The sequence below is a fragment of the Heteronotia binoei genome, unplaced genomic scaffold (genome assembly GCF_032191835.1).
Source record: "Heteronotia binoei isolate CCM8104 ecotype False Entrance Well unplaced genomic scaffold, APGP_CSIRO_Hbin_v1 ptg000055l___fragment_3, whole genome shotgun sequence".
In the NCBI taxonomy this organism is placed as follows: domain Eukaryota; kingdom Metazoa; phylum Chordata; class Lepidosauria; order Squamata; family Gekkonidae; genus Heteronotia; species Heteronotia binoei.
The window spans coordinates 357,823-380,944 of NW_026799985.1; the positions used below are offsets into that span (position 1 = coordinate 357,823).

At 46.3% G+C, this 23,122-nt stretch overlaps 1 protein-coding gene across 1 annotated transcript in view; it reads left to right on the forward strand.

The window, feature by feature from the left end:
• The window catches only part of FBN2 (fibrillin 2), a 363,281-nt gene that overhangs the window by 286,572 nt on the left and 53,587 nt on the right, over positions 1-23,122 (forward strand). Inside the window, exons 39-44 of the mRNA XM_060263402.1 lie at positions 3,822-3,947; positions 4,759-4,884; positions 5,920-6,072; positions 13,086-13,154; positions 14,170-14,295; positions 17,092-17,217. Coding sequence (XP_060119385.1) covers positions 3,822-3,947; positions 4,759-4,884; positions 5,920-6,072; positions 13,086-13,154; positions 14,170-14,295; positions 17,092-17,217 — 726 coding nt within the window. The remainder of the gene's footprint in view (positions 1-3,821; positions 3,948-4,758; positions 4,885-5,919; positions 6,073-13,085; positions 13,155-14,169; positions 14,296-17,091; positions 17,218-23,122) is intronic.

The following is a 23,122-nucleotide window of genomic DNA, read 5'->3' on the forward strand; positions in this document are numbered from 1 at the left end:
CGCTGGCTCGGTTTCACAGGGGTCCTCCCCTAGGTTTTACAGCATTATAGAATCCTCGTCTAGCACCATCGATAGAGCGGTGATGCTCCGACTCGGCTCCTTAGGTCTGGTTGGTTTCTTGGCCGCCACCGGTCCTGGCTTGGAGGTCAGGGAGGGCCCATGGGGAGGGGGCTCCGGGCAGTTGGCCGCCAGGTGGTTCGGGTCTCCGCACCGGTAGCATTTGCGGGTCGATGGAGGGGGTTTTGCCGCTCCCCCCTGGCCCTTTTTGGCCTCCGTCTTTGCACTGGGCTTAGCCTCCCATCCGGGTTTGCCCCCTTGCCCCTGCTGGCATTGGAGGGCCACCATCTTCATGTTGGTCTCGACCTCGCCTGCTAGTTGTATCCACCCGACCAACGTGGTGGGTCTTGCTTGTCCCAGGACCCGATTCAGCAAACTAGCGTTTAGGTCCCGTCGGTAGGCCGTTATTTTCATCATCTCGCTCCAGCCCCGGATCTTGGCACAGTGGGTTCGGAACTCGGCAGTGTACTCCCGGATGGTCATCGTCCCCTGCTGTAGGTTCTGGAGCGTCACAATGGCCCTGGTCTCCTTTAGCAGGTCCTCGTACTGAGACAGCAGGAGTTGGAGGAAGCCCCCTACGGTGTCTAGCTCGGGCCCCCTGGTCTCGTACAGGCTCACATACCATCTTTGGGCGGCCCCCTTCATCTTCGACCCCAAGTAGTCCACTTGGCTGAACTCATCTGGGAAGGTGTCCCCCCAGTAGTGCACGTAGCTGTTTGCTTGAATTATGAAGTACTCCACTCCCTCCGGGTTCCCGTCGAACGTGATGTCTAGTTCTTGGGACTTCGCTCGCCTCCCCGGCCCGGCTGGGGTGGCCGGAGCTGCTGGCACCGCCGGTGCGGTCAGGGGTGCTGCGGGTGGCAGCTGAGCCAGTCTTCCAACTCCCCCCATCAGGGCCCGGTTGATCTGCTTCTGGACTTCTTGCAGCATCAGGGCCATGTTCTCCTTCATTTTGCGCCTCAGGTCTCAGGCTAGGGTGGACACCTCTCCCCTTAGCGCCTCGACAGATTCCGGGCCCTTTGGCAAAGGCTTGTCATCCTCATCCTCCGACTCCGATCCCTGTTGCCGGTCGTCGGAGTTGGAAGACCGCTCCCCTTTGTATGTGCCCGGTGGCGAATCGCCGCCGCCCCCTGGGTTCCCCTTTGGGCCCGGTCGGTTGAGGATGGCCTCATGCCAGATCGCGGCCTTGTCCATTAGGGTGGTCAAGGTGTGGGGGCACCATGCTCTCACGGTTATGAAGAGTTCTTGTATGTGCGTCGTCCCCCCCTAGCTTGGCCGGTCTTCTCTCGGTAACGTGCCTCACCGGGGATCTCGGGATGTCGATCGGTTCTGAAGGCTCTTGGTCACTGGGTGCTTTTTCAGCCATCCACTACAAAGTTACCCACGCTGATAAACCTTCGTAGGGGATCAGTTCCAAAATGTCAGGCGGGGGTTCATTGAAGCTCACAAGTAAGCAGACTTGGTATTTTGAAACAAAGTTGCATTAATTGGATACTTCAGAGTTACTTCAGGCTTGGCAGGCATTGGAACTGATGGAGATCAGTTCAAATCACTAGCATTTAACATTCTACATCAAAGCAATTGCTTCTACCCCTCATTTCCCAAAACAAAAGGTTACTTTTGCATGTGAGAGTTTTCCCAACGCTCCCCCCTTTTCTTTTCAGTTGGTGGTTACATTTCCCGGAGGCAATGTCCTTGCTGCCTCAGAGGAGGAGGGGAGAATCTGGCACATACTGTCTACTTCAAAGAGACCTTGGCAAACTTTGATATTCCTGGGAAGCTACTCTCTACTTTTCCCCCCTCCCTCTTTACTATCCCGGTCCCTGTGTTAGTGAGCGTTTCTAGGCATTGATCAATATGGTTAGTAACAGCGTTCAGCAGTATTGTAAATGAACAGAGCCTGACACTGACCTCCTGGGGAAGCTGCATCAGATTAGACTGATGCTGTTAATCAGCAAGTTCTGTTGAAAAAACTATGCATGCAGGTCCATAGAAATATAGTAATACATGCTGTTCCACCAGACCTTTGGCTGAGGTGGCTGGTCAGTAAAAACCTGGCCTCCCCTGCTGAAGCTTGCCAGATCTCAGAGACCCAACGGCACAAGCTTTGAAACCCATAATGCAACCTGTTTTTAATGTGGTTTTAAACTGTTTTAATTATTTATTAATGTATTGATGTGTTTTAGAACCTTCTTGTGATCCACCCAGAATCTGCTTGCAGGGAGCATGGAATATAAATTGACAGAAATAAATGTCTTTTGTCAACCTGGTCATTTGAATAATGGAACAATGTGTGGAAATTAGTTTTCAGTGATTCAGATCTCCATATCCTTACCTACTTCTCTTTCTGCTAAACTCTTCTCACTAACTAACCCACAACCTCTTTTCCCACTAATCCACAATCTGTTTACACAATCTGTAAATAAACATAAATTGCAAAGCAGTTAAAAATAATACAATGAGGTGAAAGAAGAGAACCCAACCAAGCAAAATGAACCTTTTAAAGCCTTTTAAGAACAGCACAAAGCAAAACCAAGGATAACTATTTTAAGAACAAGAAAGAAAACAAAAGCTTCTCCTCCAACTACAGTGCCACAGGAAAACTTGAGATAATATTTTAAAACAAGGTTCACTGTGGTCAAATGAGTCAAAGATGTCCAGACAAGAACAAGAAGGAGGTCTTCTCAGGCAGATAGTGGAATAGCAGAAGCACACAGTGTTACAAAAAATCTCATACTGATTGGGTAGACAGTTCTGGTGCTCCCCTTAACATCTGATCTCATTACCTGGGATGTCTACCTCCTTCTCACCTCCCTGTCATTTCCCAGGAAACCCGTTAAAAAGTTAAAAGGGAACCATTTCTGCCAGGCCTATGCTTGAGGACAGCCATGGGTTCAATCTTCAGGTGGCCTTCCTCTCTCCCCTTTTTCTCCCTTCCCTTTTAAACCAGGCAGTTTATGCCACCTTTTAATTATATTGTTAGTTTATAATACAATGTATTTTATTGCATATTGTTAGGTATTCATTGCATTTATTGCACTATGTATTAGAATGTTTTATCATGATGTTACCTGATCTGAACCTAGACACAGGAGAGTGGGATACAAATTTAATAAATCAAATAAAAAACAGGCCTGTGAGCCTGAAAATGCTAACCCCAGATATTCCTGAATATTTCCAGAAATCTTTGGGATGTGATTGCCAGTATGTTAAGAATATTGCTCTGAACATGTAGATATATCCAATATATAAATGGTTATGTATTTTTTATGGATATATTTGGGACAGAAGCACCTAATGCACATCTTTGAACAACACATTAAAAACAAAAATAAGTTATGTGCCAACTAGTCGGGTATTCCACCTTCATCTAGGCTCATGCTGTCCCCCAAACTACAGAACAGGTCTGTTTTGCAGCCTCACCAGAATGCCAGGAGGGTTTGAGCCCCTCTGACCTCTTCTGGGAGGCTGTTCCAGAGGCATAGGACAGACACTGAAAAAGCTACAAGGCAGGATCATGGGAGAATATGCCTTAGACAGTGGAGGGGGGAGGGGTGGAACCTGATTATTGAGAATATATGACTTGTTCTTGTTGAAATCAGAGGCAGTTGAAAATACTTAATATGGCAGCATCAAGCTATATTTTATGATGGTGTGTAGACTTAGAACCAATAAAGCAAAAGTTGATTTTATTCAATTTAATTCCCTTAGCATTTCGTTTTAACTCCTGTCAGCAAAAAACATGACCTTCTCGTTCTTTTCAGACATTGATGAATGCCAAGAGTTGCCTGGTCTCTGCCAAGGTGGAAACTGTATCAATACTTTTGGCAGTTTTCAGTGTGAATGTCCCCATGGGTACTATCTCAGTGAAGAAACTCGTATTTGTGAAGGTAAAAATTCTCCCACTTCCTCTTCCCTGGCAGGAGACACTTCCTTTCTCAAAACAATGTTTTGCCCTGCAGACCTTTTTTTTCTATTCCTGTTCAGAATATTATGCAGAAAGTGAATGTCATATTGTAAATTCTAAACTGTGAGAACTGTACCAAATTGTCCAATTAAACTATAGAGCACTGTAAATGAAAAGATCCTCTGTCCCTTACATTCGGTCCCCAAACACATAGTTTTAGAAATAAGTCTCACTGATTTACAATAAATGTGTTTAGGAATTATATATATGCATATACATAAACACATACACACACACATATACATACACATACACACATCTATCTATCTATCTATCTATCTATCTATCTATCTATCTATCTATCTATCTATCTATCTATCTATCTATCTATCTATCTATCTATCTATCCAACATACGCATATAACCACCCCGTAAAAAGTCTGCCATGAAAACGTCGTGATGCGACATCACCCCAGAGTCGGAAATGACTGGTGCTTGCACAGGGACTACCTTTGCCTTTTTATACACACAATAAATTAAGAAAGATTCAAAAGTTTTCCAGTTCTTATTTTCACTGTATAATGGGATTGTCTCATTGGGAGATGCATGAACATATGACTACATTTTAATTGATATAATTATTAAATGATCCTTAGGAAACCTGAAAGTTTCATCAGAATCAAATCTTAAATAATGTTATTCCCTTCTTTCTCTTCAGTTGAGGAATTCTGGTGTAGTTTAATTTGTGCTTGCTTGTTTTTTGTTTCTAAACTCTTGTTATTTCATATTTCTAGATATTGATGAGTGTGTTGTGCATCCTGGTGTCTGTGGCCCTGGGACATGCTACAACACCTTAGGAAATTACACCTGTATTTGCCCTCCAGAATACATGCAGGTGAATGGAGGACACAATTGTATGGGTACGTCAGCCTTCACATTTCTTCCATTTAATGAGGATAGTATAGTCCTCAGCAAGCTACCTACAAATCCTCAGATGAACAGATTATGCTTATATTTGTCCCCCACAAGAAGTGCCTTGGCAACTACTGCCACCAGGCTCATAATCAGGCAGCATTTTTAATGTGATGACCAAGTGTAACATATCTTTCACCTAAACTAATGTTACACGTATAACATTATACGTTATCAGCGGGGAGAACGGGGTATAAATTGAATTAAACATAAATGTATCTTTATCAAATAAGTTGAATTTTGTTTCAAATAGTTTTTGTTGTATTCAGTTTTAGTGTTTTACAAAATAATATGAACCAAGATTTAAGCCATATCTTCATATAATCACACATATAGATTGCTGCTTCACCTCTGTATGTATTTATGATAACATTTTTCTTCCACCTCAGTTTCTCTAATTATACCACCTCGTAAAGCTTTAAATAATCAATGACACTACAACTAATAACAGGTTGTATTAGTTCATTCATAATTTTCTGTGATCCATTGTTCTTGGAGTAATTCAACAAACCTAACAATGAACTAGTTCCCCCCCTTCTGGTGAGCCTTTCATGACATCATAATCTTATCATAGGTTAGGGCTGCCAGATCCAGATTGCAAAAGTCCTGGATATTTGGGATGGAGCCTGGAGAGGGCAGGAACCTCATTGGGGTACAGTGTCATAGAGTCCACCCTCCAAAGCCTCCAGGGAAGCTGATCTCTGTTGTCTGGAGATGAGTTCTAATTCCAGGAGTCGCCCAGGTCCATCTTGAAGGCTGGCATCCCTATCAGAGGTCTAAAAATGCTTGAATTTGCTACCTGTTTAGCTTTTGCCCCAATTCCCTTGGATAAATTATAAAAAATATATCTCACTGAAGTGTTTTCTACTCCACTAAACAGGAAACTTGATTGAGACATTAATTGAGGGCATGGGATATACAGGGAAATAAGTGTATGGTTTGAACGATTGTAAGAGGTACATGTGACCTTTCTGTGCATGTAGATATGAGAAAGAGCTTTTGCTACAGAAGCTATAATGGAACATCTTGTGATAATGAGCTGCCCTTTAATGTAACCAAGAGGATGTGTTGCTGCACCTATAATGTTGGGAAAGCTTGGAATAAGCCATGTGAACCGTGTCCAACTCCAGGGACAGGTAAAAACTGCTGTTAACTCAGCTTGCTGTATATAACCTTAGTTGGAATATATTCAAGAATTGTGTATCAAAACCCTCTGTTGAAGAGACTAGAGGTGTGCATATCTTTTCTTGTTATTTTTTGGTTCAGGTCTATTGGACCTGGAAAAAATTGGGGTTCTCAAAAAAAAAAAAAAACCCAGATCCCAATGCTGGTAAAGTATTAGAATCTGGGATTTTTCAGAAATCCCAAATTTTTGGGGTCCAATAGACCTGAGCTAAAAAGCAGAAAGAAAAAGGCAGCCAAGCCACTAAAAACAGCTGGGAGGCAGATCACCTAGGGCTTTTTTGGGCGATGTCTTTAAACTGGACTGCCCCCAAAAGTTCACCAAGCAGCCAATCCTGTGAGAAGAACTCACAGTTTAAACAGGACTGTCTAACAGAGCCCACTCAGGAGCTGATCTCGGGCTGAACTGGGCAGCCTAGTTCTGCAGCTAATTCCCAAATATATCCAGGATTTTTTCAGGGATTTTTTTTTTCCCCAGAAAAACTCAGATACATTTGGGAAGCTGAAATATACCCAAAAACATCATATTGGTATTTTTCAGGTATATTTTCAGTTTGGGTAGACATGAATGCACACCTTTAAAAGAGACACAACTGGAAATTATTGTCTATCTTATGAATGGTTATCTTGTGAAACCAGGATTTTGTTAATAGGTCATTAGTGAATACTTGCTTGTCTCAGCAAATCTTAGATTCAGTTCCTGCATTCTCTGTCTTCATAACTTCTCACCAGAAGCCCAGCTATATGAGAAAAGGGATGTAGTCAACAACTGAATAAAATCAATATACAGTAAGTTTTGTTCCTGGATTCAGCAAATAGTACTACAAATTTGGTTTCCTAAGCCTTATTTTCTGACTTTGAACTGAAGGAACATATTCTCTCAAAATATACCAACAATTAAAGAAAATAACGAATGGAAAAGTTTTCAGGGATTTATTGTACTTACAAATATCAGTTGTTCTTTAAAGTTGTTAGATCAGGGGTATCAAACATGCAGTTTGGGGGCTGAATCAGGCTCTCAGAGGGCTCCTATCAGGCCTCCGAGCAACTATGCTTCCTTCTGCATAGTGGATGGGCCATTGGCCTGATCCAACATGGCTTCTCTTATGTTCTTATTTAGCCACAGTGTGTGTGTGTGTGTGTGTGTGTGTGTGTGTATTGGCCACTGTGTGATACAGAGTTTTGGACTGGATTGGCCATTGGCCTGATCCAACATGGCTTCTCTTATGTTCTTATTTAGCTTGCTTTGCAAGGCTTGATCAATCACACAGGAGCTACAGAGCAAAACCTCTATTTTTTCCATTGGCTGAGGCTCCTCAGGGGGGAGGAATAGCTTGCTTTGCCACGCTCTCTCAATTACACAGCAGAGCTACTGAGCCAAGCCTCTCTTCCCTCTATTGGCTGAGGCTCCACCCCTAGTCCCCTGGGGAAGGAAGGAAAGAGCCAGAGCTTCCTTTGCCCAGTTCCCTGCATCCCATGGGAGAAATACAAAGAAAGCATCCTTAAGACCAATGAGTGCTAACATTTTAAGCATGTTTTAAGTTTTTAAAAATATATATTTGTGTTTGTCTGTGTTCTTTATAAAATTTATATCTCTGCTACGTAATCTTAAATAGGTACACACATGGCCCAGCCTGGCATGGCTTGACCCAACCCGACATGGCCTGGCCCAACAAGGTCTCATTTATGTCAGATCCAGCCCTCATAACAAATTAGTTCAAGAATCTATCTGTCTAACCACCTGTTGCACGCATAACAGAAAATGAAAATGAAGCTAGGAGTCTCAAAATAGGCCACTGACTTCAGGATAGTCAAGGGAGCCAAACATAAAGGGAGCCAAAACATCCTGAGCAACATAATCACTGAAACCTATACACACACACATACCCCACACACACTTTGTGCTTTGGAAGGTGTTGTGTCTTGCACTTCGTCCCCAGAAAGTATAGCACAGCACACCTGCGGACGGAAACCGGAAGGGACGAACGCAGCCACCTATGATGATCAGTGGCAGGAAGTTTAACTGGTCCAAGATGGTTGTTCCGGGTAATGTATATAAGAGGGGACCAGAGGCAGCAGCTGAAACCATCCACCCGACTTCGAGCCGCGGAGAATCCAGCCAGCACAAAGTGCGCCAATTGTGGGGATCCACACGAGCGCCGTGACTGCCCCTACCGTAACGCTGATTGAAGAAGCTGCGGAAAGGTGAGCCACATTGCCTGGGCTTGCAGGGCCAGAACCAACAGGAGGCGCCAGTCCACACATCACATCTCGACGGACACACACATGACCGCCTCAGCTAGCATCCAGGTATTAAACTTGCCCCTAGACACCCCGGACAAGGTCAAGGTATCATTCTTGATCGATGGGGAAGCCCTGCCTGATGGAAATGGACTTGGATTTCTCCATCTCCATAATTTTGGAGGAGAACCTCAGGAAACTCTGCCCCCACGACTGGCTGCACTTGTGGCCCGTAGAGTTCATATTGCGGGACTTTCAGAAAAACCCAGTTCAGATCATGGAGTGGGCCAGAGTCAGGGTAGAGTTCAGAACCTTCAAGGGGGCCCTAGACATACTGGTAGTGAAGCGCCAGCTTACCACCCTACTGGGGTTGGCTAGGTTTAACCTCCTGGGCATCAAAATTATAGAGGTGGACCAGATACAGACACACAATTTTGACCAGGTGTGCCAGGAGTTTCCAGAAGTTTTCGATGGAGCTCTGGGAAATTACAAGGGGCCACTGATAGCGCTGCAGCTTGACCCCATGGTAAGGCCCATAAGGCTGAAGGCTCGGCGGGTTCCATTCATGCTCAATCCTAAATAGAGGCCAAACTGGACCGCCTCATGGCCCAAGGAATGCTAGAGCCCGTCTCCCATGTGGCCTGGGAAACTCCCATAGTCACCCTCATTAAACCGAACGAGGACGTGCACATTTGCGCTGACTACAAATGCACAATTAACAAAGCACTCCAGGACGACCCATACCCCGTCCCAGTGGCCAGCCATGTCCTCGCTTCCCTGGCCAGCTCAGATTTTCAGATAGCTGGACCTGGCCCAAGCATACCAACAGCTCCTGGTGAATGCATCAACGGCTGAGGCCCAGACCATAGTTATGCACAGGGGTGCTTTCAAGGTACAGAGGCTGCAATTTGGGGTAATCGTGGTTCCGGAAATTTTTCAAAGTCTAATGGATTCTGTCCTCAAAGGGATTCCTGGAGTACAACCATTTTCGATAACATTCTGATAGCAGCACCTGATGCCGACGAGTTCAGCCGCCACCTTCGAGAGGTTCTCCACCATTTTCATAACATAACATAACAATTTTATTTATATCCCGCCCTCCCCGCCGGAGCAGGCTCAGGGCGGCTCACAACAAATGCGGGTCTCAAGATGAAGCAGAAGTGCTCGCTTGGGGTGCCAAAGGTGGAGTTCCTGGGATTTGCGGTGGATGCCGTGAGAATAGTGCAAGCTCTGCTGCCCACATGCAAGGCGGAGCTTCAAAGCTTTTTGGGGCTCCCAAACATTTATCATTCCTTCTTGCCTCACAAAGATGCCCTTGCTGAACCCCTCCATAGACTCCTCGATAAGGGGGCCCCATTGGTATGGGGGGAAAAGCAGGCTCGGGAGTTCCAGGAATTCCTGAATAGGTACCTTGTCTGCCACATATGGTCCGCTCCCTTTCACCTGGCCACCAATGGCCAAGCGAAGTGCATGGTCCAAACCACCAAGAAGGCCCTGGGTTGCATAGTTCAAGGGGATTGGGATCACTGCCTGTCCACCTTCCTATTTGGGAAAAGGATCACCCCCAACCCGGCCACTGGCATAAGCCCCGCCAAGCTGCTCATGGGCAGGAGGTTAACTACCAGGCTAGACAGGTTGCACCCCGACTGAGCCCTGGACCTCCGCTGCTCTCTCGAGACCCCGGAGGCCACAAGGGGTTTTTTTCCGGGGGATCCAGTCTATGCGAAGAACTTTGCAAGCAGGCCAGAATGGATACCAGCTCAGGTGGTATGGGTCACCCTGTCCCACTCATACGAGGTCTCAGCGGAGGGGGGGGCAGCTCCTTCACAGACACATAGACCAATTGAGCCACCTCATCCTGACAGAAGAACCGGCAGGGCCCGGGGGAGGAGGGAACGGTGAGAGCACGATATTGCCACAAAAAAGCAACCCTGCCAGCACTGGCCTTGCAGATGGAACAGCCCTCTTCAGCGGGGGAGATACCTCCGCAGGCTCTGGACAGTGCTCTGTCGTTATTGCCCCTTACCAAGGAACCAGTGGCGACAGACCCCATGGCCACAGCTCCTGCTCCCCAGATAGAACCTCGGCAATCGCACAGGGAGCGGCGGCCACCCACTTATTTGAAAGACTATGTATCTTGAACTAGGGGGAGAGGAGTGTTGTGTCTTGCGTTTCGTCCCCGGAAAGTTTAGCACAGCGCACCTGTGGGTGGAAACTGGAAGGGACGAACGCAGCCGCCTTTGATGATCAGTGGTGGGAGGTTTAACTGGTCAGGATTGGACCTGACGAGAAAGAGGGTTGTTCCGGGTAATGTATATAAGAGGGGACCCGGACCCATCATCTCTCTCTTGTGATGTACCTGCCAATAAAGTATATTGTGTTCTAATGGTTACAAATATCAGTTGTTCTTTAAAGATGTTAGATCAGGGGTGTGAATCAGGCCCTCAGAGGGCTCCTATCAGGCCCCCGAGCAACTGGCTGTCATCTGCTTCCTTCTCCCTGTATCTTGCTTCCTTCTGCATAACAGCTTGCTTTGCAAGGCTTAATCAATCACACAGGAGCTACAGAGCAAAACCTCTGTTTTTCCATTGGCTGAGGCTCCTCCCATGAGGAGGAAGCTTGCTTTGCCACACTCTCTCAATTACACGGCAGAGCTACTGAGCCAAGCCTCTCTTCCTTCTATTGGCTGAGGCTCCACCCCCAGTCCCCTGGGGAAGAAAGGAAAGAGCCAGAGCTTCCTTTGCCCCGTTCCCTGGATCTCATGGGAGAAATACAAATAAAGCATCCTTAAGACCAATGAGTGCTAACATTTTAAGCATGTTTTAAGTTTTTAAAAATATATATTTGTGTTTGTCTGTGTTCTTTATAAAATTTATATCTCTGCTACCTAATCTTAAATAGGTACACACATAGCCCGGCCTGGCATGGCTTGGCCCAACCTGACATGGCCCGGCCCAACAAGGTCTCATTTATGTCAGATCTGGCCCTCATAACAAATGACTTTGACACCTCTGTGTTAGATATATATAGAATCCAAAACAGTCTGAGAACGTTCTACGGTAGTGCTGTGAGCCAGTGTGTCTCCTATGATAATGAAAGAATCTATCTGTCTAACCACGCATAACAGAAAATGAAAATGAAGCTAGGAGTCTCAAAATAGGCCACTAACTTCAGGATAGTCAAGGGAACCTTCCAGGAAAGGTTCCTGGCTGACTGAGCCAGTCACACTCTCTCAGACAGACCTACCTTACAGGATTGTTGTGAGCAGGCCTCAGATTCAGTGGGAGCTCACAGGAGCACAGCTCCTGAACCTTTCTGAGAGTTCCTCCTCCTCCTTCTGAGAGTTCCACCTCCTTGTCCATTGAATGGTATGTGCAGCTGCATAACAATCTCTGGATGAGCTCCACCACCTATTTTTCTACAAAATGACCCCTGGTTGTGAGAATGAAATGGAGGTCAGAAGAATGATGTATGCCACTTTCGGTGCCTGTTGGGTAGAAAGGCAGAGTATGACATTTGTTGTAGATCTTATTTTGCCTACAGCTCACCAACTAAAATGAACGGTTTTTCCCTGAAAGACACTGAAATAGTAACCAAGTTCATTTTTCTGGACGCCATGATACGCCAAAGGATTTTGTAACCATAGTTTTAACTGGTAACGATGTTTCTAAATTTTAACTATATCTTTTGTATTTTTTGTGGGTAATTTTTATTCTGTATAACTGGTTAATCCTTTTACTCTGTATAACTGATTTCTTTTATGCCAATAAAGGAAGATGATGATGAAAAATGCTCTTACTCTTGCTTCATTTGGGAGTGCTATAGCTCTTTTGGCAAATGGCAAAACTGCTCATTCAATATTCACACTACCATCTGATAGCATGGCCCCAGAGAGCTGGAGGGTGGTGGTGAGTGGAGCGAGCAGGGGTAGCCCCCCTTCTTAATCAATAAAAGAGGCCTCTTTAGGGTTGCCAAGTTCCTCTGCTGCTCTGGCAAGGGACTCTTTCCCCTCACTCACTAAGTGTGTGCAAAGCGATGATGTCACCTGGAAGTAATGTCATCGCGCCAGGCACGTCACGCCGGCAGACACTGTAGGATTCACAGTATAACTCTATGGTACCATAGAGTTTTAATGTGAATCCTAGAGCTTCCACAGCATGACGTGCCTGGTGTGATTACGTCACTTCTGGGTGACATCATCATGTGGGGCACGTCACATGGCAATGGGGCTGTTTGGGGTCAGGGATCCCACAGCAGCCTGCTCTGTGCCAGCAGGTTGGGCTCCTCCAAACTGGGGAATCCCCCAACCCCAGTGGGAGTTTGGCAGTCCTAGACCTCTTCTGTTCAGGTTCCTAAGCTATACATTCAGAATTACATTTAAAAACAAAACAAAACACTTTCCAAATTAGAAAATCAAGTGATATTTTTTGCTTCTTTTGGTAATATTGTTTGCTTCTTTTCACTAATAATAATTAGGAATGTACACACACATTTTAGTTAGATTTTGAGCTCAACTTGCATGATCCAGTTATGTGAAAGTGCCAAAAGTGTCAGATAGTAAAGCCATGAGTCACCCTGATGAATTCCTTTTATTTCCCAAACAAGGAAGTAACAAGTGAAACAAAGCATAGCTGTTCGTAGTATTAAAAATGAAGGGCATTTTTAAAGGAATTACTGGGAAAGATATGAAAATTATTTAACATTTTTTGTTTTTCTTTATTTGAAGTTGATTTCAAGTCACTATGTGGAAATATTCCTGGCTTCACCTTTGACATTCACACAGGCAAAGCTGTTGGTAGGTTAACTTTTATAAGTTATAATTAGAGTTATTACATTATGCATATGTTTATAGGAATCTTGGGAGAAAATAGTTTCTTTGTATTTCATTTATATCCAGCGTTCATGCAGATGTTTAGGTGTATACAAGGGTGAGCTCCCCCATGGGACTATCAACTCACAATGTATTTATTGAGCCCTTGTTTACAAAACTGCCTCCATCTCAAAATCCCTATGTATGTGGAAAAGTATCTCATCAAGGAGACAACAGAGTCTGAAGGCCTTTTTACACATTATGGATTATGCAGATTGGGTCTTGGGTGGCTGCCCTGTGTCAGACATAACACAAGAATGATTGTAGTGAGTGAGTAGGTTCATATAGAGAAGGTGGTCTTTAAAGTATGTATGTCCTAAGCTGCATAGGATTTTAAATATCAATCACAGCATTTTGAATTGAGCCTGGAGGCAAATTGGAAGCCAATGTAGGTAGAAAAAGACTTGAGAGATATGGTCTCTACCACCCACTCCAGTCAACACTCTAACCATAGGATTCTGTACCAACTGTAGTTTGTGGACAGTCTTCAAAGGCAGCCCCATATATGGTGCATTGCAGTATCCTAATCTTGGAGTTACTAGGCAAGCACCCCAATGGCAAGATCTTTTCTGCCCAGGAAGGGCCACAGCTGTGAAAGGCACCCCTGGCCACCTTTGCCACTTGTTTTTCATAATCCTATTCAAATCTATTTAATGAAGTTTACTCCCAGTAGAGTTCTCAGTGTTGTTTGCATATCAGCTTTTTTCTTCAGTACTTTCATGTTCAATAGAAAAACTGGATAGATTTTCAAAAATAACTACATAAGGATATATTTATAATTTCTCTGCATCATTGACTGTTATGTCCATGTTACTGTATATAAATCCATAAATTAAAATTTAGTACTGCATTCTTTTCCATATTGTAAGATTAGGGAAAACGTGAGTTTTGTTGGAAGCCTGATCAAGCTGCATTTGGCTAATGATTATTCATTTTTCAGATATTGATGAATGCAAAGAAATCCCAGGAATTTGCGCAAATGGTGTTTGCATCAACCAAATTGGCAGCTTCCGTTGTGAATGTCCCACAGGATTCAGCTACAATGATCTGCTCTTGGTTTGTGAAGGTGATGTAAAAGACAGTTGTTTCAGAAATAACCTTACAAGCAGGTTCTTAGAACAAGTCTTCTCTGCAACTGTACATAACCCCACTTTGATACTATGCCACAGTTTTTTCAGATTGGGTTCACATACCCCTAAAGATCATTTTAGTACTCCACGGGGTTCCAATGCATCCACTCATGCAACTCTTCTTACTAACTTGCTCACTTATTACAGTAGCAGCAGCAGTGCATGCCAGGGTGGGGGTTTTGCATGGTTGCTTTTCCAGCAATGGTAATCGTTATGGAGAAGAGAGCTGTAGACAAAGGCTGCTACTGCAATCTGCCTAGGCATCCAGTGATTATGTTTTGTCTCTGCTATAAAGGCATGGTATCTAATAGCCACTGATAAATCGGTCCACTGTAAATTTGTCCAGTCCCTTTTAAACCTTTAAGCCCATTACCAAATTCAATAAATTAATTTTATGTTGTATGAAAAAGTACCCCCTGTTGTGTATTCTAGAATCTACTTCTTATCAATTTCATTAAGTTCATCTTATTATTTCCTTATAATATAAAAGCCCAAACTTACTGGTCACAACTCACCACATCAGCCATAGGCTCATCAACCACCATTCAATTCTGTTGTGTTCCATTGATTGAGTCCGCTCCTCTCTCCCACCCCCTGGTTCCTACACACTCTCTGTGGCATTTGGAAGAGAAAGTAGGCAGCAGTGGCAGGGAGACAAAGAGACAGGGAACAAAAGGGGTGGTGCTGCCTACTTTCCTTCTGCAAACCACCAGGGCAGATGGCTACTCAGGTAAACAGGTGGGCAGGCCTTATCCTCAAAATGTGACTAGATGGCAAGGCCTGGCCCTGCCAGGAACATTTCCTTAAAGGCCACAGCAACCATCTCTTTCCTGTCATTCCCTCCCTCCCTTCTCCCCTCAGTCATGCCCTAGGACAGACGGAGATCAGACCATTGGGGAAGCTGCTAGGCAGTGGCTAATGCTAGGCAATCAAGCTTGGTTCTGTCAGTAAAAGGCAACTAAACTTGGTTCTGTCAGTAAAAGGCAGAAGGAGGAGGCCCTTTTCAGGCCTATTTTGACCCTTAAGGGAGAACTCACTGAGACCAGTCCTGACCAGGGTTGCCAGTTCCAGGTTGGTGGGAAATTCCTGGAGGTTTTGTGGTAGAGTCTACAGAAGCCAGAATTTGGGGAGGAGAGAGGCCTCAGCTAAATACGCTGCCCTAAAGTCCTCCATCCAAAGCCATTATTTCCTTCAGGGGGAGAGAGTTCAGTTGTGATACCAGGAGATCTTCAGGCTTCACCTGGAGTTTGGCTACAATAGACCTGGCTGCTTGCTACTGTTCAGTAGCAGCTCCCATGACAGCCAGTGTGGTATAACAATTAGCACTTCAGAGCAGGGTCTGCCAGACCCAAGTTCTTCCTGTGGAAAGTGGCTGGGTGATTTCAGACCACTCACAGACTTTTAGCCTAACCTATCTCACAGGGTTGTTGTGCAGATCAAAATAGGGAGAGAATGATGTAAGCTCCTTTGGTCCCCACTGCAGAGAAGGACTAAACTGTTCCTAAGTAGAGGCTGAAGGGATTGGGGAGGAGATGGAAAGCTGAAATCAGAGGGGCAGATAAAGGTAGGTTGATGGTTGGCTGGGAAGGAGATAGAATTGCCAACTCCAGGTTGGGAAATTCCTGGAGATTTGAGAAGTGGAGCCTGGAGAAGATGGGGTTTAAAGAGGGATAGGACCTCAGACAGGTACAATGCCATAGACACCACCCTCCAAACCAGTCATTTCCTCCTGGGGAACCACTGTTGCCAATCTCCAGGTGAGGACTGGAGATCACTCAGAATTACAGGGGCTCTCCAGACAGCAGAGATAAGCTTCCCTGGAGAAAATGGCTCTGTGTCATTATACTCTGCTGAGGTTGCTTCCCTCCTGTTTTGGTCCCCGCTGTGGAGAAAGACTGTAGATAGAGGCTGCAGGGAGGGGGGAGGAGATGGAAAGCTGAAGTCAGATTAATTCCCCTACAGAAAATGGCCACCTTGAGGTGCATACTCTATGGCATACCATAACACAACAAGGCCAAGCCAAAAAAACCAGATCACACCACACACTCAAGATGATGCTAAATTCCACAAGGCTGAATACGATAGGAAAAGGCAACAACAATGCATTGCAAACAAAAGGAATGCTGAGCTTTAGCGTCTGTGTGACTGTCGTCATGCCCACCTGTGCCCCCCATAATTATTCTTCCTTGTCTCCATTCTGGGCCTGTCTCAGGGCTTTGAGCCACCACACAGACATGGGGACACACACACACATTGGGGGGGGGGGGGAGCTGGCATCTGTTTCAACTGCAGAGCAGGTGGAAAGGCAGCAAAGATGCTGGGTGAGTGAAGGCCAAGGATTGGGGTGGGTAGAAAGACAGCAAGGGGAGGGGGTGAGTGAATGTCATGGGTGGGGAAGAAGTGGAGTGCCAGGGGTGTGAGGGTGGTTGAGATGAAGAAGTGCTTGGGGGCGAGTGTGGGAAAACACCAAGTGTGGAGGGGAATTAATACCTTCACTTGAGTGGGTGGTTGGAAAGATAGCAAGAGTCTTTGCCCAGAGCCTCTTTCTAATCTACAGCTTGTTGTATTTTTCCTCACAATGGGCCTTATTCCTAGTTTAATATAATTAAAGTTTCAGTGGAATTTTAAGATGCTTCACTTGAATTAAACCCATCATCCTTCTATTGCATAGTAAAGATAACAAAAGCCTATATTAACAGTCAGCATTTGACCAATAGTTGTTAACATTACAGATATTGATGAATGCAGCAATGGTGACAATCTCTGCCAACGAAATGCAGATTGTATTAACAGTCCTGGTAGTTACCGCTGTGAGTGTGCTACAGGTTTCAAACTTTCACCTAATGGTGCCTGTGTTGGTAAGAAATTTCTTTTCTACCATTTTTCTTTTCTTTTATGTGCATATTTCCTCTAAAATCCCATCAGATTCCATATTGCTGGAGGGACTGTAAACAAATTGGTACATATATCCACTGTTGGATTGAATGTCCAAAAATTCAACGCTTTTGGGTAAAAGAAATTTATACATTAACAAAACAACAAATTAATCTGATTCTGGAATCATTACTATTAAATTTTAGACCAGAAATTAAAGCCCCCAAAGTAGTACATGAAAGAATTACCATACTTTTGTTTGCAGCTAGATAGACAGTAGCCAGCAAATGGAAAATTGATAAGACTCCAACTTTAAATCCCTAGTAAAAATTGGAATTTGTATATTATGGCAAAATTAAATGATATTACAAAACCAATGAGAAATCCTGATATTCCTTCTGATTTAGTAGCAATATGGTTTCCAATCTTAGAATTTCTACAAGAAGACATTGAGACACCTAATGTTATAGAAGCTTTAAATTTATGGTAAATGATAATAATACAATATATAATTTAATACTATAAACACCATATTATATGCATCCTTAAGATGTTATGTTATTGTAGTTAACAATAGATAATTGTGAAATGTTATTGTTTATTAACAAAAATAATTAAAATTTCATTAGTCTTAATTGTAGAAATAAGAAGTGTAAAATCTGAAACCCTGGCCTGGCTGGCTTGCTGGTCTGGGGGGACCTTGGTGGGTGCTCAAAACCTCATCCCTCCAACTCTGCATCCTCATGGTGGACAGCCTCTGACTAGTGAACGGACTGGGATTTGCCTGCTCGCTCATAGGCCGTGACATTGTTGAAAGCTGTCTGGAGGATCAGCCCTTCCTTTGTGAAGAGCTGTTGTAGTTTCTCACCTCAGATGCCCCAGACAAACCGATCTCTCAGTGTTTCCTCCAGTTTGTCGAACTCACAGTTGCCGGCAATTAGGCGGAGTGCGGCCAGGTAAGCAGTGGCCATCTCCCCAGCTTATCGGTCCCTCTTGTGGAACTGGAAGCATTGTACGGTGATGGGCAGCTTAGGCAAGAAGTGCCTGTTCAGGACTGAGATGACCTCCCTGTAGGTCTTCTCTGTGAGCTTTGCTGGTGCAGTGAGGCCCTTGGCAATCTTGAAGATAGCGTTACCACAGAAACTGAGGAACACATCTCTCTGTCGGCTGTGATTTCATTTGCCCGTAAATAGCAGTCCATGCGTTCTTTCCCCAAGTTCCATACCAAATCACGGCAGTCAAGTGTTGTGCCAAGACCACTCATTGGTTGCTGTTCAGAGTTCAAATCAATCAAAGTCTATAGGCAATCCCATGATTCCCTGGATACCCGTGAAAGCTACTGCAAAGCAGTAAATTCAGTGCAGTAAACTCAGGGTAGCCAATTCAGTATATAACACTCCTGAAGATCGAAAGAGAGAAGGCCAGGAACACCTCACTGAGGAGGTTGTTCCATAATTGTGGGGCTGCCACTGAAAAGCGCCTCTCTTGCATAACCACCGAACCAGCTTTTTTGATCAATTGTACAGTCAAGAGGGCCTCTTTCTGTGATAATTCCCAGCCAGGAACATAATGAAGAAGACTGTCCTTCAGATTAGGGGTGTGCAAAAAAAAAAAATTGGAATTAATCAGATTTACAAATATACGGGGCCAAAAAATTTGGAATACCGTATATTTCTGAATATGGGTACTTGGAATAGCCGCATATACGGTAGATGTGCGGCTATTTCCGAATATACGGCCCCATTATACCCTTAGGCCATTGAAATCAATGGCAAAATAGGGTATATTGGAAGCCGCCTGGAGGGAAGGGGGTTTGAGGGAGAGCCCCCAAATTTACAGGGGACTCTCCCCTACAAACCCCCCAAGTCCCAAAAAGATTGGACCAGGGGGTCCCATTCCAGGGGCACCCACAGAGGGTGCCCCTATCCCACCATTATTATTATTATTACATTCAACTTATATCCCGCCCTCTCCGCAAGCGGACTCAGGGCGGCTCACAACATTATACAATACAATCAGTCCAATAAAACATATAAAACCATAATTTACTTATTTCAGTTTTAAAACCATTCTATGGCGCTGCTTCAGTACAATATAAGCGGTATTGAATTCTCGACTGATCACCAGCATTCTATAAGATGTCTGGTGGCAGCCCTTATACCCTATGGGCCATTGAAATCAATGGCAACATGGGGCATAATTAGAGGCTACTGGGGGCCCCCAAAACTGCAGGGACCCCGCAGGGGACTCTCCTCTACAAAACCCCCAAGTCCCAAAAAGATTGGGCCAGGGGGTCCAATTCCTGGGGCACCCAAAGCCAAACCTAACTTCACACCAGAGAATCTCTATAGGACCCAAATGCACTACATCCATCTATCTACTCTATGAACCCTGCTGGCCTGGAACCAGTATAAACCCAGTTGCCAATGCCAATGTCACTGCCACACAAAACACAATCTGCTCAAAGTCTGCTCTGCAGACCTGGCTGCAGCAAACCCAGATGCCAGCTCTCCAGTCCTGCCCCATACAACACGGGGAGAGCTGGCCAACCACAACAAGCATACTGGTTCTGAGTCTCTCACCCAGGTGCCAGCTTCCCTGCCACAGAGCACACAATCTACAGATGCCAGCTCTCCAACCTTGCCCCAAACAACGCGGGGAGAGCTGGCCAAGCACAACAAGCATGCTGGTTCTGGGTCTCTCACCCAGGTGCCAGTTTCCCTGCCACAGAACACACAATTTACAGATGCCAGTTCTCCAGCCCTGCCCCAAATAACACAACTCTCAAACAAGAGAAGCAGTGGACCACACCTAGCTCCACATCATTCTGTATCTGACACAAAGCAAGAAGCATTTAGACTTACCTTGAGTAATGGATGGTTGACTGGTCCAGGCTCTTTTGCGTTACCCGGGGTGCACCACAAGGAGGCAAGCCAGAGTTGCACCCCAAATGAGGAAGATCACTGAGAGGGCCACAGATTGTGTGAGAGGAAGGGAACCATTCCTTCTCTCTCAGCTCAGCAGCAACACACCAGCTATCACTGTCCCATTAGAGGGACCTCAGCATTGGTATGGCTGCTGGCTGCCTGTCATCATCACTGACACCTCCCTCTTTCTTCCTCCTGCCCCTGAAAAAAAAACTGAGTTATCCTGGCTGGGCCTGTGGGTGCTGTCAGTTACAGTTGGGGGCTGCAATGGCCTTTTCAGTATTATTAGGCATGTGTGGATGGGGACTAGGGAAATTTGGATTGCTTTGCAGATTTTAAACCAGCATTCACTTTTGGTTTGGGGATGGATGAGGGATGGGGGGATGCACTGCCAATCAATTTGTGAGTGAGTTTTTGGGCTGTCTTTGGACTCTAGTCTATTTTTAGTGGGAGTGTGTTTTACAACCACCTTCCAAGTGCGGACCAAGAGAGGATGCAGGCACAAGTAGGTGCTCACTTCATTCACTCTCAAAGTCTACGTTCGGGGAGCCAAACAGAGGCAAGTTGACCTTCAGGAAGACCAACTGCTCAACTGTCCAGGGTTGCAGGCAATTGCGATGTAGGCAGACAATGTCGCCCATATGCGAAAAGACGCGCTCGCTCTGCATGCTCGTCGGTGGGCATGAGAGGAACGCTATGGCCATGGAGGAGAGGGCCAGCCAGACCCCCTCCTTCGTGACCCAGTAGTCCAAAGGAGATGTTTCCTGCGACTTGTTGAGCTCCGAAAGATAGTCCCTCGCCATCGCAGCACCCATCTCCGCTCTCAGGGGCCTACTGCTCCCAGAGGGGCCAACGAGCCACCCAATAAGTGTCATCTCAGGACTCTTAATGGCGTGACTCTGGTGGGAAACACTGCCAAGCCGGGGAGGTTGGGGATGAACAGCAGTGGAAGTGGCAGATGAGCTGCTTCCACCCCCCTCCTCCTCAATTACCGGCACTGGGCCCACCCTGACTCTGCAACGCTCAACCTTCTGAGAGAGCTCGTCTTGCCAGAGATCGAGCTCATTGGCCCGCTCGGCGACTGTGCCCTTAAGGTGCAGGTCTAACATGGTCGCCATCATGTAGACCTTATCCTGGGTGAAAGTCTGAAAGCAGGCCTCACACCCTTCCTGCAGCCTAACAACCAGGGAAGAACCACTGGAAGAACATCTGCATGGCCTTGAGCTGGCATTAGAAATGAGGCCAGGTCCTCATGGGCCTTGTGGACCATGGGGACGACCAGTGCGATGCTCGCTGTATCAGACGAGAGCATTTCTGTGTGGGTCTTGAAGGGCCCAAGAACCTCCACATTCTGAGAAATTATCACCCAGTCCTCTTGGGTGAGACAGTTCTCATCCCAAAAGACCCTCGTCTCAGAGACAAAGGCATGCAGGGCTGCTCTCTGCTCTACCATGCGCTCCAGCATGGCACAGGAGGAGTTCCAGCATGTGCTGACGTCACTGGATCAGGCGGTGCCCTGGAGTGTCTGTTTCTCACGCAGCAGATATGAGTCCATATTGCTGCATGAGAAGTGACCCGTGATGTGCCAACACTTCTAGAGCAGAAGTCAGTACTCATGGGTCGCGGCTAGATACCGATAATCCTGGCTTTTCGTCTGGCCCAATGCGTCCTTAACCACGAGGTGGAGAAGATGGGCCGCGCAAGGAAGACGTTGTAGGCCCTGACGCTGGACAGCCGCCTTGATGTTGGAGCCACCATCAGTCACCACGAAGCCCATGGTGACGTCCCCGCTGCCTACCCAGCCCTCTTAACTGATGGCTCTGAGAGTGTCCGCCGTGTGCAGCATGTTGACTGCTTCGGCATGCAGCAAGGCCCAGCAATAGCCGGTCTGGCAGCCCTGACCCTGTGTGCCGCTACTGCCACCCCCACCCTGCAGCTCACTGGGTTGCCACCAATGCACAGTCAAGGAGAGATACCCCTCAAACGCACATTGGGAGCTCCAGAGATCTGAGGTGAAATGAATAGTCCCCTTGGCAACACGGAACAAATGCTCCTTCACCACAGATCTGGTCGCCCTGAAAACAGCTGGCACAATGGTCCTTCTAATGGTGGTTCTAGCAGGAACTTTGTACCAGGGCACCAGGTACTCGAGCAACCCTAGCACTCCAGGATTCTTGACCACTGAAAATGGAAGCCCATGGGCGACCGACCTGGCAAGGTTCCAGGCGATCACCCTCCTGCCATATCTGATTCCCTCTCTTGGCACACAGGTGCCACCCACACCAAACATCTTTGGCAGAGATGGCTGGCATCCCTGCACTGCCACGGAACTCTCCTGAAGAGCTCTGGAGGTAGTCGCAATGGGACAGACCTCCTGGCTGGGTGGTGTTGGCTGCTTGGGCACCCCAGCACCAGCCTGCTTCTCCCCTTTAAGAAGTACCGCCGAGTGGTGCTTCCGCAGGTGGTTCCGCATCCCCCCCGGAGTTGAGAGGGGCCACGACTGTGTTGGCACTGTGCATAGCATGGATCCTCCACATTATGCTGGCACTGTGCATAGTGTGGATCCTCCATAAGTTGGAAATGCTTCCAGTCTTCGGAGGTGTACGGATGCCCAAGCTGACCGGCAGCTTGGGTGTCCAGAGCCACCACCTGTGAGGTGCTCGGGGCAGACACATTGTGTCTCAGGGTGGCAGAAGGGGCTGGCCGCCAGGGGAAAGTGGGCAGAGATGGAGGCACCTCGTGTTTCTCCATCTCTTTCCCCTCCACCCCATGCGGCCTCCCCTCCTGGCCATCCCGTGAAGGACTGCTGATGCCTGAAGGAACCGAAGAAGGGGGCTGGTCCTCCTCAACCAACTTCTCCTCCAGCTCCTGCATGACACTCTGCACCCTCCTTGGGGTGATCGTTTTGGACAGAAAACTGTCCCCAAAGCTCATCTCCAAGGAGGGCTGCTCTTGCTGCCCC